This window comes from Colletotrichum gloeosporioides (assembly GCF_011800055.1).
Source record: "Colletotrichum gloeosporioides strain Lc1 chromosome Unknown consensus_84, whole genome shotgun sequence".
Lineage (NCBI taxonomy): Eukaryota > Fungi > Ascomycota > Sordariomycetes > Glomerellales > Glomerellaceae > Colletotrichum > Colletotrichum gloeosporioides.
In genome coordinates this window covers 665,919-683,418 of record NW_025544729.1, presented here as the reverse complement: position 1 = coordinate 683,418, position 17,500 = coordinate 665,919, and the positions used below count along the sequence as shown (strand labels likewise).

At 52.7% G+C, this 17,500-nt stretch overlaps 8 protein-coding genes across 8 annotated transcripts; 2 read left to right on the top strand and 6 right to left on the bottom strand.

Moving 5' to 3' along the window:
• Nucleotides 1–85: 85 nt before the first annotated feature.
• GCG54_00002264 (Heat shock protein 60) lies at nt 86–4,077 on the bottom strand (the record flags this gene model as incomplete). The annotated part of the gene is made up of 8 exons (XM_045402360.1): nt 86–226; nt 283–331; nt 387–460; nt 522–766; nt 952–1,005; nt 2,204–3,706; nt 3,763–3,904; nt 3,970–4,077. 8 exons carry the CDS (start codon nt 4,075–4,077, stop codon nt 86–88), a joined length of 2,316 nt encoding a protein of 771 aa, XP_045258722.1.
• On the top strand, nt 2,169–4,060 carry GCG54_00002265 (Heat shock protein 60; the record flags this gene model as incomplete). The annotated part of the gene is given in 3 exon segments (XM_045402361.1): nt 2,169–2,973; nt 2,989–3,704; nt 3,803–4,060. Coding segments are annotated over 3 exon segments (1,779 nt in total), but the record flags the coding sequence as incomplete, so codon positions are not given.
• An 851-nt stretch (nt 4,078–4,928) lies between the features above and the next one.
• Nucleotides 4,929–5,456, top strand: GCG54_00002263 (uncharacterized protein; the record flags this gene model as incomplete). The annotated part of the gene is made up of 1 exon (XM_045402359.1): nt 4,929–5,456. The coding sequence occupies one exon, from the start codon at nt 4,929–4,931 to the stop codon at nt 5,454–5,456; it is 528 nt and encodes a 175-aa protein (XP_045258721.1).
• Nucleotides 5,457–5,886: 430 nt separating this feature from the next.
• Nucleotides 5,887–7,016, bottom strand: GCG54_00002262 (uncharacterized protein; the record flags this gene model as incomplete). Its single annotated transcript, XM_045402358.1, has 3 exons — nt 5,887–6,276; nt 6,324–6,685; nt 6,743–7,016. The coding sequence occupies 3 exons, from the start codon at nt 7,014–7,016 to the stop codon at nt 5,887–5,889; spliced, it is 1,026 nt and encodes a 341-aa protein (XP_045258720.1).
• Nucleotides 7,017–8,224: 1,208 nt separating this feature from the next.
• GCG54_00002261 (uncharacterized protein) lies at nt 8,225–12,133 on the bottom strand (the record flags this gene model as incomplete). The annotated part of the gene is made up of 5 exons (XM_045402357.1): nt 8,225–8,300; nt 8,384–9,374; nt 11,170–11,825; nt 11,881–11,933; nt 11,981–12,133. Coding segments are annotated over 5 exons (1,929 nt in total), but the record flags the coding sequence as incomplete, so codon positions are not given.
• A 1,221-nt stretch (nt 12,134–13,354) lies between these two features.
• GCG54_00002260 (uncharacterized protein) lies at nt 13,355–13,868 on the bottom strand (the record flags this gene model as incomplete). The annotated part of the gene is made up of 2 exons (XM_045402356.1): nt 13,355–13,483; nt 13,545–13,868. The coding sequence occupies 2 exons, from the start codon at nt 13,866–13,868 to the stop codon at nt 13,355–13,357; spliced, it is 453 nt and encodes a 150-aa protein (XP_045258718.1).
• An 803-nt stretch (nt 13,869–14,671) lies between these two features.
• GCG54_00002259 (uncharacterized protein) lies at nt 14,672–15,141 on the bottom strand (the record flags this gene model as incomplete). Its single annotated transcript, XM_045402355.1, has 2 exons — nt 14,672–14,923; nt 14,980–15,141. The coding sequence occupies 2 exons, from the start codon at nt 15,139–15,141 to the stop codon at nt 14,672–14,674; spliced, it is 414 nt and encodes a 137-aa protein (XP_045258717.1).
• A 1,119-nt stretch (nt 15,142–16,260) lies between these two features.
• GCG54_00002258 (uncharacterized protein) lies at nt 16,261–17,117 on the bottom strand (the record flags this gene model as incomplete). The annotated part of the gene is made up of 2 exons (XM_045402354.1): nt 16,261–16,986; nt 17,046–17,117. The coding sequence occupies 2 exons, from the start codon at nt 17,115–17,117 to the stop codon at nt 16,261–16,263; spliced, it is 798 nt and encodes a 265-aa protein (XP_045258716.1).
• Between the last annotated feature and the right edge of the window lie 383 nt (nt 17,118–17,500).

Here is a 17,500-nt window from a genome sequence, read left to right as displayed (position 1 = left end):
AGTCGTCCCGGAAGACTTGCGGCCGCCAAAGTGTATGTTCCTTCTCGCGTAAGGAAGGGGGGAATTTGGTAGAAAAATGGGAAATTTAACCAGCCATGCCCTTGCTGACGGTCTTGAGGATAGAGTCGTACTCGATGTCATCGGCGTCGTTGGCCTGGAGCTCGGTCGCAATGCCGGTCAGGGAGCGCTTGAGAGCCTCCTTGGAAGAGGCGTAGATCATCTTGGCCTGCACGGGTGTTAGCGACAACAGCAATTGATGTAAACCGCACGACAAGAACTGACCATGACACCGGCATCATCGGGGGACCAGGCAAGGAAGGTGATCTTGTTGCTGTTCTCGGGTTAGCTCCTGATGCTTCCAAGACGGTTGGTGCGGGGCTGCATACCGCTCACCCTCGCCAGAGGCAAGGCTGTACTCGAAGTCGTAGACGGCGTAACGGGGGCCCTTGCCAACAGCACCCTGATGCAAAGTTAACATTGGCCTCTAGCTTCACAACGAGAGGTAAAGAGGGATTGCGTACGCTCTTGGTCTTGGAGGTGGCGTTGATCAGCTTCTCGCGGAAGTTCTCCCAGTCCTTATCGGCCGAAGCCTCCTCAACGACGATCTCCTTGTTGTCATCCGACAGCTTGTAGATGATGTACTTGTACTTCTTGGAGAGCTTAAGGTCGTTGTAGGCCGTTATGCACTCCTGCGAGACGGTCGCTCTGGTGGGGGAAGTCGGGTTAGCACTGCGGCGGTTCTTCGCGGGAATGGGGATGGAGCCAGCTTGGCCTGCTCCGCCTCGGGTGGGATCGTCATCGAACGAGCGGTGTTCAATCGCCCGTCAAATGTCGTCGGCGCGGGAGGTGAGGCTCTGCGGAAAGGTGAAAACGAACCCGGATTGAGACTGCGCCGGTGGTTAGATTGGTGTTGAGGTAGACGGCTGATCCTTGGAAGCTTTTAGTACTCACCATGATGCTGGTTTATGGCGGGGGTGTGGCTAGGACAGAAGGCGGGAAAGTGGGCTGAGAGCAGATTAGCAGGAGCAAAAAAAGGGACAGTAAATTGGATATAGGCAATTATAAAATGCTTGCAGAGGGGAGGGAGGAAATGGAAGCCTACATGAGATCAAGTGGTCCGGCCGTGGGGAGGATGCTGCACTTCGGATGGTGGTGGTGGCAGGAAAGGCAACAGCTTGCGTCGGGTTGGTGAGGTATCTTGGACAGAACCGGAGTGAGTTGGGTCACCGTGGAGGGGAAGCGGGCGAGAAAAACACCCGCATGGTGGGGTTGTTGTCCCGGTGAGATTGGAGCACAGCACGTGACACTGCGTCAGCCACAGAGCGTTGACGAATCACCCCCAGGCGGTAGTCAAGAGCTGATTTGGTGGGATGGAGCCCAGAAGCAGGGCAATTGAGGCCATACGCCTCTGTTTCTCTCTCTCTCAGTGTAGCTCTGCAGCAGGTTGCCAGATAAAAATCACAGAGGCATGATGATGGGTGCCTGCTCCCCGCCGCCGCCCGTGAGCTTGACGTGGGCGTTTCAATGGCTGCCTCGAGGCACCTGTCAGCTCCAGGCCAAAAGAAGCTTTACCGACAACCTAAGTCAACTAAAGTACCTAGTGGCTGTGGGCTGTTCACCCACTGTAGAGCACCTACCGAGGTAGCTTCAGGCCTCCTTATCAGTTGACAGACGTCACCGTGCACTCTTCACAATGCACGAGAATGGATCAATGTCTTTGTTGTCTCGCTTGGGCTTTGGCTTTGGCTAGCTTGGTTTCTTTAAGAGGCTGCCTTCCTGGTCTGCGCAGCTATACGACCTGTGTTCTGACTTAATCTTCCTACTGAGGGTGATAATAGTAAAGATAAATATAGACAACAGTAGTAGAAGTAATGACAGCAGTAGATGCGACGACGACAGCTACAACAACTACTACGACGACGATGAAGACGACGACGACGTCGCTCTAGCACAGGAAATTCCAGGTCTGATTTTTTTATCTTTAACTGATTTGGTTTCTTCATGCAACATAACTTGCTAGTGCTATTGTACATACAGATCTCTTCAATCCCCTCGGGGAATCTCTGTAGAAAGGGGTAAAGAGGGGAGATTAGTACAAAGGGCCGCAGTTATCCATCCTTTTTAAATAGTAACACCGTGCCATGCCCCCTTTTGAGTTTTAATACAAGATGTGGTTATCATTTACTTTTTTACATCATTCCACCCATGCCGCCCATGCCGCCCATACCTCCCATACCGCCCATACCACCGGCGGCAGGGCCCTTCTCCTCAGGAGCCTCAACGATGGCGACCTCAGTGGTGCCGAGCAGGGAGGCAACACCGCTGGCGTCAACGAGACCGGTGCGGACGACCTTGAAGGGGTCGAGGATACCGGCAGCAATCATGTCGACGTACTCGCCCTTGGCGCTGTCGAAGCCCTTGTTGAACTCGTTGGCGAACTCGTCGGTGAGCTTACCAACGATGACAGAGCCCTCAAGACCGGCGTTCTCGACGATGCTGCGGGCGGGGCGGGTGATGGCGTTCTTGACGATGCTGACACCGAGCTGCTGGTCGAAGTTGGCGGTCTTGACGTCCTTCAGGGCCAGGGCAGAGGCCTTGATGAGGGCGGTACCACCACCGGGCAGGATACCCTCCTCAACGGCGGCGCGGGTGGCGTTCAGGGCATCGACGAAGCGGTCCTTCTTCTCACCGACCTCGACCTCGGAGGAGCCACCGACCTTGATGACGGCGACACCACCAGAGAGCTTGGCCAGACGCTCCTGAAGCTTCTCCTTCTCGTACTCGGAGGTGGTAGGGTCGTTCATGACACCACGGATCTGCTCGCAGCGCTGAGCAATGGAGTCCTTGCCACCCTCGCCGTTCAGGAAGATGGTGTCCTCCTTGGTAATGGTGATGGAGCCAGTGGAGCCGAGCATGTCGGGGGTGGCCTTCTCGAGCTTGATGTCAAGCTCGTCGGTGAAGACCGTGCCGTTGGTGAGGACAGCTAAGTCACCGAGGATGGACTTGCGGTTGTCACCGAAGCCGGGGGCCTTGACAGCGGCAACCTGGAGCTGGCCACGGAGCTTGTTGAGAATGCAGACGGCGAGAGCCTCACCCTCAATGTCCTCAGCAATGATGACGAGAGGGCGGCGCATCTGGGTGGAGGCCTCAAGAGCGGGGATGATATCCTGGACGGCGGAGATCTTCTTCTCGGAGAGGAGGATCAGGGGCTTCTCGAACTCGACCTTCTGGGACTTGGCATCGGTGATGAAGTAGGGGGAGACGAAACCACGGTCGAAGCGCATACCCTCGGTGACCTCGAGCTCGTCGACCAGAGTCTTGCCCTCCTTGACGGTGATGACACCCTCCTTGCCGACCTTCTCCATGGCGTTGGCAATCATGCGGCCGAGAGCCTGGTCACCGTTGGCAGAGATAGTGGCGACCTGAGCAATCTCCTCGCTGGTAGTGATATCTCTCTTGTTCTTCTGGAGGTACTCGACGACGGCATCGACGGCGGCCTGGATACCACGGCGCAGGTCCATAGGGTTGCAGCCAGCGGCGACGTTCTTGACGGTCTCGGAGAAGATGGCGCGGGCGAGGACAGTAGCGGTCGTGGTACCGTCACCGGCGGTCTCGTTGGTCTTGGAGGCGACATCCTGGAGGAGTCTGGCACCGAGGTTCTCGAACTTGTCCTTCAAGGTGATGGCCTTGGCGACAGTTACACCGTCTGCACCCACAGTCAGCTTGACGTTCCTTCTGTAGGTTCATGGAGCTGTATCGTACCCTTTGTGATCTTGGGGGAGCCATAGCTTGACTCAATGAGAACGTTACGACCCTTGGGACCAAGTGTCGTGGCAACGGCCTTGGCCAGAGTCTCAACACCAGCCAGCAGAGAAGCGCGGCCCTCGACACCGAACTTGAGCTCCTACAGGGCGAGTCAGTATACCTTGTCCAATATCATTGGCACTACTACGAGGCATATAAACGTACCTTGTGGGCAAAGCGAAGCTGTTGGCCCAGGCCGGCGCCGGGGCGGAACTTGGTAGCGGCGGAGGAAGCGATGGACGCTCTGGCGCGGGATGTAAGAGCGCGCTGCATCTTGAATCTTATTATGAGGGTATCTAGATAAGAGAAAAAAAATACAGAACTAGGGATTGAATCGTATCGCCGTTTGGAAGCGCAGAGTTTCGCTCACAAGGAGTTCGAGGAGGAGAAAAAGTTCAGTGACGATAGAATTGGAGAAGCTTCCTGCTGCGCCGGCTCCAAAAATTTATCTCGGACGTTCGGCTAAACCAGGCCCCATTGGTGTGCCATGACCAAAACGGACTAGCGCCACCTTGTGCATTTCCACCGTCTTCCAATGGCATCTGTCCCATTCTCACATCCGCACATGGTATTGTCCTGCGAACAATGCCGATTTATTGACATGGGTTCTAGCTGTTGGTTAGGAATAGCTGCATGGGGTTCGGCGACTCCTATCATCGACACTCCGATATCCTCTTCAAGCTTAAGTTGATCGAACACCGTATTTTATCTTGCGGGTCTCTGTCGCATCCAATTGTCTCGCATTGTCGACTGTTTCTTTTCATAGATGTTTATTTACTTCTGCCCAGTATTGCTCCAACTTTACTGTACTTGAAACATTGGCGAGCGAGTGCCGTGATGCGCCCCTCTCGAGATGTCAGCCGCATCGTCACTTGATTGGAGTCAACCGCAGGTATGTATGATTCGGTTAGACATGAGCATTGGATAGATAGATACCCATAGATTCTCCTATTTCTCTGACATGGGCTTCGGATGGATACATAAGTAGAGACAATCGAGGAATAAGTTCTCGATTCCCATCTCATCAGCGCTATTGTGTCTTTCATCCAGCTTTGCTCAATTTCCATTGCCAATTCCTTTGCATCGTAATTGATAGTTCCGAAATACCCTCTTAGCCAGCCGAAATGAAATTCTCTCTCCTTGCCGTTATCGCCGCATCCGCATCTGTTGCGCAGAGCGCAATCACTTGGACGTTGGACAAGGCAGCAAACCCTACATCCGACCAAACCGAGGCCTACGAAAAAATCGAAGCCGCAATGGAAGCCGCTGTTGCGCGGCACGCAAAGTTGGGCACCGCAAGCAAGTCCGTCAAGGTCTACTACACGCCGGGCGTGCCGACGGCGGAAGCGGGCGTCAGCGGTGACCTCAGATTCGGTTCAGACCGCGCCTTCATGGACGAGCGGACGGCCCTCCATGAAATTTCGCACACGCTTGGCGTCGGCCAAACTACGGCCTTCAACTCCCTGTGCTCCTCCGGCGACTGGAAGACGGCTTTGCCTCTGTTGAAGTCCTGGGACGGCGACGACGCGAAGATCAGTTGCGGCGGCCAACACTTCTGGCCGTATGGCCTCAACTACGACAATGAATGGAGCGAGACAAACGCGGTTCGCCACGTTCAGATTATCAATGCCATGATTGCCGATGGCATGTAAGCCTGGGATTTGTTCTTTAGTGTATTGTTCATACTGTAAATATTTGCTGGATTGGGTCGATACGTACATTACCCCTCGTGTGCATATCTTGCTATATCTGAAAGCGTTCGATTGGCGATGGAGACATCCGGAGCGGGTGACAACGCGATTGAAGGATGAGGCTCTTGCATATACACGGGACGTAGATACTTTCAGGGTTTTATTCTCGCGGAATGCAATAGTTTATCTCCCCATATCTTTGGTGACTGGCTCACGGCAACAAGAACACTGCTAATTATAGGAGAAAAGTGAATTAATCGAGAACTTGCTAATTGTGAAGTCTGTCTTCACGGGTATAAGTACTGTTTCCTTTGCTCATGAAACCCAAACGCATTTGTCCTGTGCTGCTATCGTCGTGACTCGACACCTTTTCACTCGTGGCTCATGAAGTTCAGTTGCAGAACTTGTGTTCATCTCCCGGCAGCTGATCACTGAAAAAAGTTTCGTAATCGACCACGCCCTGTCCTTCGCCATCGTTCTCGACAGCTTCCTCTGCCCGTGTCAGATTGGGGGCGCCAACCGTCGTGCTGGGTTGCGAAGAGAACTGGTGTGCACCAGGAAGCTCTGCGTAGCTACTGAATGGCTGTGATCCCACCGCCGGCTCCATGTTGAAGCTATGGTCGGGGGCAAAAGGAAACCCCATCTGGAGTGCTCCGAGCTCGGGAATTCCCATCTGGGGAAACCCTCCTATGGGGGGAAATCCTCCTTGGGTAGCGTAAGACGGCTGCTGGAATGCTCCCTGTTGCCAGTAGTCGTCGAACGAGGGGCCCGTGGAGGTATGCTAGCCATCGTCAGCAATGGAAATCAAAATGAGAGCAGATGACTTACCTGGGTCAGAGCGTCGGCGGCGTCTTCCTCTTCTTCCATCGTGACCGTCTGCTGATCGACGGGAAACTTATCCGGCTCTTCGATGTCTTCGTCCCAGGAGACAGCCCGCGGTTCGCCTGTGTCCTCATCAAGGACAACTCCCCGGGTGTCTCGGTTGTCAAACCGTCTGAGGTTCCCTCGAGGGGGGACAACTCGTCCCTCCTCGAGGTGTCGCTTAGGTATCTTCGCGACATATTGCTTGGCCGCATTGCCAGTGAGATTGGGCTGGAATCTATGGGCGGCCTCGTCCCATGGCAACTCTATGCCCTTCTTCTCGCATTCAAAGGCGAGTGCGAGCAAGAACTTCTCGGCAGCCGGCTGACCTGTATTAATCACTGTTAGCCGACATAGCTGAAGACGTATCGAGGCTGGAGTCTTACGGTTCCATTGCACCAGCTTGCGGCCGGTGAATCGGCCGTTAGCCTTCTTCTGCTCCTCAGAGGGCAGTTGATGGGTCGCAGGTCGCCGGGGAGGAGGAGGGGGACGGTTGGTGGCCTTTTTATCAACCCCCGAGTCTTTGTTCGACTTGGCTATGGCCGGAATCTTAGCCTTCTCCAAAGGCTCGTTCTGACTGTACTTGTTGTTGGCGCGGTGACTGTCAACGGCAGAGCGCGAATTGACCGCAGCCTTTGAGACAGGCTTTCCAGGAGCCATCTCTGTAATTGTGGATTATTAGCCCAGAGATTATCACATGTGAGATGAAAGGAGACGTCGTGCAAGCAAAGGTGAATTTTCTCTCACTCATCCAAGCCTGGATGAGGTGAAAGAGATTTTTTCGCATGAGGGTGAAGGCTAGGAAAGTGAAAGAAGCATCCCAAAGTGAGATTAAAGGGCGTTAAGGTGAAATGGAAGCCTTGAAGTGAGATCAAGGTGAGAAAGAAGTTGAGAGTACTTACTTGCGATATTGAGGCGTGATATAGCTAACGAGCTTCTGTGTTGTGGTTTTGAAGTCTGGTTTCGCAAACTTCAGTGTTATGGGTGATGGGTTGAAGAGAAAGTTCGTGATCCCACAGGTGAGTTGGGGTTTTGTGGGTTGAGAAGGATGGAAAATTCTGCTTGGGAAGGTATGAGGTGGTAGCTGGGGAGATTCAGGAAGGCACGTTGGGTTTTCTGAGCGTTGCTTCCGTCGTGACTGCCGTTTTTTTCTGGATAGCAGATGACAGGTCGAATTTGGGCAAGTACATTCCCGAGGAGACTCCTTCCCAAAAAGCCAGTGATGAGGAATAGAGACGGTGGCGCCGAGAGACGGCGAGAGACGGCCGCCAGAGATGATGGACGAGGATCAAGTATACGCAAAAGGCAGCAGCAGGGAAGGCAGAGAAAACAGACACGCAGATTTTGAAAAATCCGTTCGAGTCTGCTGAAAGAGCCAGCTGGCCTGCTTCAGGGGCCTCCCGAAAGTCGCTTCTGGTTGATGTAATGCGCAGACCTGCGAGGTATGTGCCGGGAGGCGGTTGTCTGCGATCAAGAAGGAAACAATGGCGGTGACAGCCGTAATCGAGATCATAGTGATTGCGAAGCAGGTGTTCATGGCCGTGATATGAGGACGAAGAAGTCGAAGACACATGCAACGACGTCGCCAAGTGCTCCTCGATCTCTGCCCATCGCCCGTCAACGAACAAGACCGGAGGTGAGCACACAGGCATCTCAGGAGCAAGGCCATGCTCTCATGGAAATCATATCTACGGTGTTACTGCGGTTTACGTCTCCGGGAGGTCCTCGCGATGTCATGGTGCTCAAAGCTGGTGTGGGATGAAATTATTAATCTCGTATCGAGAGGGTAGAGCTGCCAATGATCCACAAAACCAATGTCCTCCCATCATGTCTGTGATCGTTCCAAAGCGTGGTGATCAGATGTATTTTTATCCGCCGCAGATCTGCCTCCCCGAGCAGCCGGTGTTGAAACTCAGGCCAATATCCCTTCCTTCCGACTTTTCCCTGTCTTGAAGCCACATGTCCTGGTGATTCTTACGATAAACCTCCGTAACCTTGAAGCGGATTGCGCCCGCCCCGTTTCTAACCTCTTGTCGTCCTGTTGAATGATGTCTTGATTTGTTTCCTGGGTGGTGTGATAATACACTGGAAGAGGAGTGGTGGGTGTCGGTGGGAAATGTATCGTGGCAGCATTCCTGATATAGCTGGGCGGCGCTTCTGTGGCGGCGTGATGTTGTTGCGGAAAGGCATTCTGATGTGATGCGTTCGCTAGTTGCTGTTGAACTGCCGCTTGCGCTGCTGCGGCGATGATGTTGGGCAAGTTTGCCGTCAATTGGTGTAAGTCGGACGTGACAGTGTTCAAAGATGTGTTGAGCATGTTCAGCGAGCTGTCAAATGTGCTGCTTTGAGTCGACAGCATGGTGTTGAGGGTGCCGAGTTGTGATGTCATGGCGTTGCTCATCGCATTTGTCGAAGCATTCATTGCTTCTGCTGAAGCTCCAACGGCTTTGCTCATGTTGTTTTGAAGATTTGTCAAGACGGTGTTGAGTGTGTTGACTTGAGCACTCATTGTGTTGTTGACGGCGCTGTTGAGATCAGAAAGACCGTTGAGCTGTGCTGTCATTGCTCCATCAAAACCGCTGAGCTGGTTGTCGAAGCGACTGATGTTGCCTTCCATGCGAGTGGCGTTCATGCGCAGGGGATTGGCGACGTCAAGCAGCGTCCGCTCGGCGATCTGCATGAACTCCTCCGCGATGGCGTCCAGGTCGGCTTGTGTAGGGTTGCTGATGCCCTTGCGCTGCAGTGCCGCCTGCGTAATTTCCAGCATTCGAGCTTCCTTGTTGATTGAGCCCATCCAACTTTGAACTCGGTTGTCCATCTCTTCCAGTTTGGTTGAGCCTCCTTCGGCTTCATCGCGACTGTTGATGCGCCGCGCGATTTCGATTCTAAGTAGGTTGTATTGTTTGGGTGGAGGGTTGGAGGGGTTGCCGCGGACATCGCGTAGTTGCTGAAGAAGCCTGTGGTCTTCGACAATTGTGCGAGGATCTTCGGGAGATGCTGTTGTCTTGGGAAACTCCCCTGTCTTTCGGGCATGTATCAATTCATCGCGCCATGTACGCAAATGACCGGGAGAGTAGATCTTGTTGTCGACGACGATGTGATTGGGGTGATTTGGCATGATGCCGATGGAATTTGTTGAGTTGGTAAAATGCTTTCCGCCATCTGGCCCGGAATCAGGAAAAGACATTTCGGTGTCGACAGACGACGCAGGCGAATCCGGGTCTGAAAAAATAGTGCTCGTAGAAGTAGCAGACCGCGGAGTCGAAGTATCCGATGAGGAATCCCAATCTTGGTCAATTTCCACGCCAGGCGCGCCAGCAGAGTCATCCATTGCAATTGCAGTGTGTAAAAGTAGAAAAAGAAGTTTGTCGGAGGGAAGATTGTGTCGTTGGAGTAAGAAGTAGCTCGGGTCGCCTCAATCTGCCGAAAATGTCAGTAGCGCTTCCCGACAGCCCACGATGCAAGCGCGGAGGTGCAGATGTGAGGTTTTCGCGGCGAGACTTACCAATTGGTCCGATATTTGGAGTTTTCTGATGCGGAAGCGTCGACCTTTGAGTGCTTGATTTGAAAAGAAGACGAACGGCGGGTTGTTGGTGCGAAGATTGGGGTGCCTCTCGAGGCAATTGGGAGGGAAGAGACCGGGTGGGTTGAGAAGGGAAGAAATTTTCGGAGGCGGCTTGCTTGGGAATTTTGGGCATATGGGCGGCAGGGCAGGACAGCTGGGGGAGGAAAGTCGCCTGTAAGTGGGCTGGACTGGCACCGTAGTGTGGTCGGGAGGAAGATGATGGCAGGAGCCCAGGTCTGATGGGAAGGTGCAGTTGGAAAGTCCAGAGCGAAGGTGTGGGGCAGCTTGTCGGTCTGATGGTGTGAAAAAAACCAGCTAGCGTGGAGGCAGATGAAATTCTTTTCAGGGAAGGAGAGGGAAACAAGGTGAGTTGGGATCGCACCTGCTTCACATAGATCTGACTGTCACCCTTTGCCAAGACCCTTTTGTCCTGGAAGCTTTGGGACCTGAGGAATAGCTGGCTTGGATTATTCGATACAATAGTCGACTTTGAGCAGAGAATGACTGCTAATTGCTAGATCGATTGCGTCCTCCAGGAGGTGCTTGAAGACGTTACCATCGAGTCACTGTACTTATTCCCCCCAGAAGATGTTTTGTAGTCTTCGATGCAATTATCTTGCAGTAAATCTGCCCTTATGCTGTTTGCCAGAACCCATCAAAAGGGCTATGAGGCTCTTTGCGAGATTCTCCCTGGCTGGCGCTACAACCACGAGTTCGTCCCAACCAAGGCTGGACAGGCCGGCCCTTTTCTACTTCATGACCCGGGAATTTCCCCCAGTATATCACTTGCATTGTTATATCTTTGATTCAGATCAATAGCGCATTGTCCATGCATGAATCAGCGTCGCCTTGAAAGAAGCAGGCTCTTACACAGGCCCATGTAGTCTAATTTAGCATCGCCGGTCTTTGGGACAAGACGCCACATCCCTGCTCCCCGCAGCCAAGATCTACCCCACCTGCCCGATCTGGCCGGTACATCTGCGCAAGGTACTGCCAACGGCTGCGCATATTACAAGTCTTGGTGGAATTAAATGAAGTCACGGAAATGAGGCAAAGGATGGTGAAGTCAAGCTTGTATATTTCCCTATCCTCCGCAGTGTCTCCCGGCCCAAGTGCGATACAACCTCCCCACCCAGTGACAAGAATCTGGAGATCAAACCAAGGTCACCCTCGTCAAATTACCCAGCTGCGCCTCTGCAAACAACCCAGTTAGCTTCATCTCCCGAGGAAACGAGGGGGAAAACTTACATGTGTCAACCAAATGAGCCGCATTCCCATCTCCATGTGTGCACGTTTCTTGCCACGGTTGTAATGACGCATCTGGCAGCATGAATCCCCAACCATGGTGGCAAAATGGCGCCTGAGGTAGGTTAAACTTGAAATTGGTCGTCGCCGGCGGCAGCATCTGTATCGAAGAGTCGGTGTTAGTATCACTCGCGACGGAAACGGATTGGGGACCTCGGCATTCGGCGGTATCGTGGACGGGGCAACCGGTCGTCTTCTCTACCACGTAGAGAAGTTGCAAGTCGTCGTCGTCGCGATCGCGGCCTCGGGGGTTTTCGTAGTACGAACCGGTAGCGGCGGAAGCGGAGTGGGACTCCTCCTTCTTGACCTTGAACTCCTCTTGGTCCTCCTCATCGTCTTCGTCATTGTAGGACGAGACAGCGGGGTGCGAGGCAGCAAGCTTGGCGCGCTTGGTGTTGGTGCTGGGCGAAGCCGCGGCGGCGGTGCGCTTTCCGGCAGACTTGGTCTTCGGGGTTGCCTTGGTGGCGCTTTTGGCGGGAGTCTTCGGGGTTCCTCCGGTGGGAGTCTGGGCAGGAGACGCGGTGCTAGCAGGTCCGGGCTTGGCCAGATCACTAGCCTTCATGCCATGCTGCTGAAGCAGGCGAGAGAATCGCTTGGCACTAGATGCTATTGGTCAGTTTCTGAAGGCATGGGGACGTTTGGAAAGCTACTCACGCTGCACCCTTCGAGGCGATGTTGCACTCAGTGGCAACGGCTTCAAAGTCGACCTGTGGTGGTCAGTTTGTGTGCACCTCCAGGTTTGCGGGGCTCTTACTCTTCCGTTGTTGGAAAAGCGGATGCAGTTCACGAGGAACTTCACCTGGCCCTCAGCATCCGTGCCGACAGGAGTAGACATGATGACTTGTATGAGTGATGGATGATGAGGTGACTTCGTAAGTGTGTGGCCTTGGCTGAGAGTAGAGTAAAGCTACCGAGTGCGTTAGAATGAGCGTGTGTTTGTTCTTTGGCAGAAGTTGAGGTGAGATGGAGTGTGACGGTGGTGCGATGTTGCCGATGGAATGTAAGTGAGGTATGAGAAAATCTTGGGGACGTGGGAGCTGGTCGAGGAAGGCAGTCGCTAGGTGGGCTCGGGAGGCAAATGAGAGAAACCAGGCAGGGCAGGAAGAGAGGACGGTGGACAGCGTCTAGATAATTTAGGCGACCAGAAACAGCCTACTTGTGGCAGGAGATTGTGTGTGAGAAAAGGCAGGATGCTGGCAGCAGGCCTTGGGAAAATGTCCACTCACCACAACTGAAGTAGGATGAAAATAGAAAACTAAACTGATAAGAAGTTAAGTATCGGGTTCATGGGAATTGAGGCTGGAAAAAAAATCTACTCACGATTATTTTGATAGACTGGTCCAGGTGTAGGTGTTGGAGGAGGTGTTCGCTTCGATATCGCAGGGCAGAAAAGTCTGTTCAGGAACAAAAGCTGCCTGACGTTTCACTTCGAGTTTGGGTAAGTAGTATAGACCACTGTCTCTGAATTGTCAGGCAGGCTCTTCCTTCCCTCTCAGTGGTTCTGGGAAGCTGCGTTTATTGCCGGTGCTCAACCTCGTAAGCTGCTAGTCTGACCTTGGCATAACAGCACAAGCATCCAGTCCAAAACATATCAGCAATGTAGCACACAGGTACTTGGGTATTTAAGGATCTAAGCCCAACGTGGGCGCGCTACAGCTTCAAATGTTAAAGGGGAGGACCAGACATAACCACTGAAAGAGCTTGCCATCCCTTTTTAGCCTTGCTCTCGATTTGCAAGAGGCTGAACAAAAGAGAAGAAACAGAATGCATCAAATTCATTCAGCACATAAGGGAAGCAATTGATAACCATCACCAAAGAATAACTGGGATTTCTTGTGAAAGACCTCATTTCGACAACCTGGTTCTTTCCAGAACCCACTGTGCAAGTGCAGCCTAGCTGGCGATACTGGTTTAGAGAGTGTGTCAACACCCAAAAATGAAACAAACATCACGAAATTACTGAAGTTTAGAGCAAGAGCAGATCATCCTTTTCGTTTTCCTAGCTAGCTGCCAAAACTGATTTGATCCTGCTCAATTCTTGATATCCACCATCTGCATAGGAATTCCTTGCATATTGCCTTTCGTTCGTATCACGAAAAAGTCTCACGATAAGCCGAAGAGTGCCCTCCTACTCGCTGTCGCTGCCGTTGCCATTCTTCAGGAACTCATCTTGGGCGGCGCTCTTGCCGTCGGAGTCGGACTCGAGCTTGGAGGAGATGTCCTCATCTCCATCGGATTCCTCGATGTTCTTCTTGGTCTAGGAAATTCCTGATCAGTATAATCCGGTGTAGTGAGAAGCGACAATTGATTCCACGTACCTTCTTTCGGGCGATGCCCTTCTTCTGAGGGGTTGCCTTCTTAGCAACCTTCCCGGTGTTCTTGGGCGCAAGGGGGCCCTTCGCAGGGGAGCCGCCGCCGCCGCCTGCACCAGCTGCGTTGGTGCCCCAATTGTGGCGCTTTCCCAGGACGCGGAAACGCTCCTTGGCCGACTTCGCAGTCATACCCAAGTCAGTGGCGACCTTGTCCCAGTCGATATCCGGGCGAGAGTTCATGTGGTCGAACATGGCTTTCAGGAAGCGGGTCTCGGTCTCGCTGAGAGCGGTGGCGCTGCCCTCGGCGTCGGCATCCTTCTTGGGAGGCATAGTGTGTTCTGGTCTGACGCTGTATAAGTCTGGATTCAAGAGTGAATAAAAATAGCTGACAGACAAGCTTACCTGTGTGGATGATGTGTTGTTGTTGATGATAAAAGTTGAAGGACTGCTGGATGCTGGTTGCTGGTTTTGTGAACTCGAAACCAGATCTAGAGATGGGTATGAAAGAAGAAAGGTTTGGTAGGCTGAGGAAGGTCCGGAAGTTTTAAATAGCTGGGAAGCTTGCCGAGGTAGCCTGCTCTCGAGGCGGGCACCATGGATAGCTCTCGCCTTGTGAAAGAAAGTTCTCTGTCATTGGTGAAATTGCTCTCGTCTTGCTTGAATCTGAACGAGGCGAGACCAACACAGCAACAGAGACAACGGGATGGGATGGCATCCTGACTGCTGAAGCCTGAGGTTTCTTGAGCTAGTTTGGAGCCAGAATAGGCGAGGCAAGAGCGGTCAATGCGAGAAGCTGGGTCTGAACTGGAAGCAGCTGAAGAAACGAAAGGAATCGGCTTTCAGATGTCCTCGCAGTCGAGACAATGTCTTCAAGGAAACAACTTGAATGTTCTCGGAAAGGTGAAAAATTTCGGCGCCAATTTGAGGCAGGAGGTTTTCAGTGAACAGGAAACACGGGCTCATCAATGATTTGAAGCATATTGAAAATCGGAAATAGCGGAATGCCACATTTGTGATGCTCAGAAGTTGTATTGGCTTTCAGACTGACGTATGAAGTTCCTTTTGCAAGCCTCAGTCCATATCTATTTTCCTCTGGTCTCAACCCATAGCAGCCATGTGGTCACGAAGTAACCTCAGTTCTCATCGTCACCCTCCATCTTGACGGCGCCCTTGTTGTCCAGGCCGTCCGCGGCGTCGTCGTCGTCCTCGGTCTTGACCGCCGCCTTGCCCTTGCCCTTACGGCCCTTGGTGCCGACGCGGCCGCCAGTCTTGGCAACCTTGGCGGGAGACTCCTCCTCAGCAGTGGAGTTTCCCTTCCTCTTCTTGACAGGGCTGCCAACAATCGAGTTGAGCTCGTACTTCTTGCGAATCTGACCGTACCGGGTCTGCCCAACGTTATTAGCACATGACCATTGGAGAACGCAATTGTAAAGGAACTAACCTGAGCGACACTAGCGCCTTTGAAACCAGCGGTGGCAGCGAAGGCCTCCCAATCGATATTGGGCTTCTCAGTCATGTGGCGGAATATGTTGATCATGAAGTTGGTGTCTCCAGGAGTTGGCTCCTTGGCGGAGGCAGCAGCGGGAGTGGACTTATCGGCCATGGTGATGGATTCTCTTGTTTTTTCGAACCCCGGTCAGTGTATGAAAATATGGAAGGATGGGCAAATGGCGTATGTACCTGGTTTTTGTTGAGTTTTGTATGTGTATTGTTGCAGGAATGCTTGCTATGATTTTATGTCAGAGTCGAAACATTTTAGGTCATGTGTCAAGACACTACTCACATAAGTATTTTGCTCTGGTTCGTTGTGTAAGGCAGAGGGAGCTGGATATTTTGGACGGGATGGTGGTGGAGAAAAGAGAGAGCAGTTGGCTTTGGGTGGAGGAACAGAATTAAATAGGCAGCAGATTCGAGATTGTGTGAGACCGAAGAGACGAGAGGCAGGCGCGACAACCCAGGCAACCAGAAACCAGATTAAGAAGGCCCAATCTTTGGAAGAGAACCGCTATTTTCCCCGTGACCTCGCCACCGTCGTCTTCGTCGTTGTCGTCCACCGTCGTCGCCCGCCGTCATTATGATTGTAGCTACTGTCGTCGTTTGTACTATCATCGTCGTCTCTGTATACCGTGGTTTACTGTCGTCCTTCATTTAATCAAATCGGTTTGCAACATACGAAGAGATGAAATCGCGAGAGAAGCACTTGGATCTCCAGGAGTTATCTGAGAAATTAGCACATTTTCAAAATAGGAAGTATCGACCTCGGGCGTTTTCCATACCTCAAAGGGAATAAATGGAAGATGGGTTGTCTCGAATCTTCTTTTGAGGGGGTGGGATGCCTCGGGGCGCATGAGCAGCCAGACTGTGAACAACGGGGGCAGTGGAGCGTGTAAGTCAATGGCTGAAGCAGCGGGCCTCGCCTTGTGAGCTGTCACGCAATCGGCACAGTCCATGATTGGGGGGAAAAAGGATATGAACGTATGAATCGTCGTGTTTCTTGAAAGGTTTTAAAGCGCCCTACTCTGGGGCATACATTCTAATCAAACCAGACGCCTTCCAGGGTTGCGTAACATCATTAGTACAACTGGGCAATCCAAAGGGGGAGAGCGGAGTGACCAGCACGAGATAACAGAAGAAAACAAATGACGGCAGTCTTTTCCAACCTTTTCCAACCTGAAGCCGACATGTATAGATATCCCACCTGCCCGCGCCTGATTAAAGTCTATTAGGAGTGGAACTGGGCATCCCAGTGCTCGTTCTTGATGTTCATGTGTTCGGGCATCAGGTTTGCCAACGTTGGTGACCCGTGCAGATCGGTGGTATGCCCCTGACCGTGCTGATGATCACACATGGCACCCATACCGAAACCTTCAATATCGTATGCGGCGTCGAACGCCGAGTAGATGGGACTTGACCCCCAAGAGTTGTGCTCGTGCTCGTGGTGATGCTGGTCTTGGTCGTGGGCGCAAGACATAATCGACGGAATGTCGAACGTAGGGTGGGCTCCCATAATGTTAGCAGAGGGGCTGAACTGCAGATTTTGCGGTGCTGAAAACATGTCGTCGCTGCAGGGTGTGAGAAGTCGAGGTTGGAAAGTCGGCTGACACTCAGGAGCAGTAGGTGATGCCATAGATGCTGGTGTGAACTGCTGTCGGTAGGGAGGTTGGTTGTGCTCCTGCTTGACCTTGACAGGCGACCTCCCGCGGGCTTCTGACTCTGCTGTCCCGGGTTCTGGCTTCACTCGGTCCTTGTCGTCGTCCTCTTCCTTTTTCGGCTTCGGCTCCTTCTTCGACTTGGTAACTCGGTTCTTGTTCACGGCGGCGCGGTTACGCTTCTGAGGCTCTAGGCCTAGCATCGCGGAACGGAAGCGGGAGTATCTCATGCGAGCAGCATGGCCGTTGGTGATGGGCTGTGCCAGTATCGGATCATGGGCGACGGCATTCCAGTCAATCTGAATGGGTGATGAGCCAAAGACTGATGATGATATGGTATGAGTGTAGTAGCACTTACATCCTTCAAGTTCTTCTGTTTCAATATGGCAAAGAGAAACCTCGTCATCTGGTTGTCTGTGTTGGAGGACATGGTGGAAGAAGTATTGATGGCTTGCCGCCCCTATCTGATCATGCCACAGAAGGGTGAGGTCGAGTTTGGGTGCAGTGAGCTGGAGGAAGAGGGCCAATTTGAAGTGCACAGCAATGATTGCCGAGGCTTTCGGGAGACTCAGTCAACCAGCACACGACAGGCAAGTGTGGAATTGGGTTGAAGGAAATGAGTCACTGTGAAGATCGGTGAGGCGATACCGAAGAGATATATGGCACCCAAGTCAGCAGGTTGCGTTTTGTAAATGGTGCAACCACTGGGGGCGAGATCAGTCACTCGCTGGTGTGGGTGGTCAAGGAAGATGAGGCGGACAAAAGAGGCAGACAAGGAGGCATTCGACAACTGTCAGCCAAACAACCCCGGGG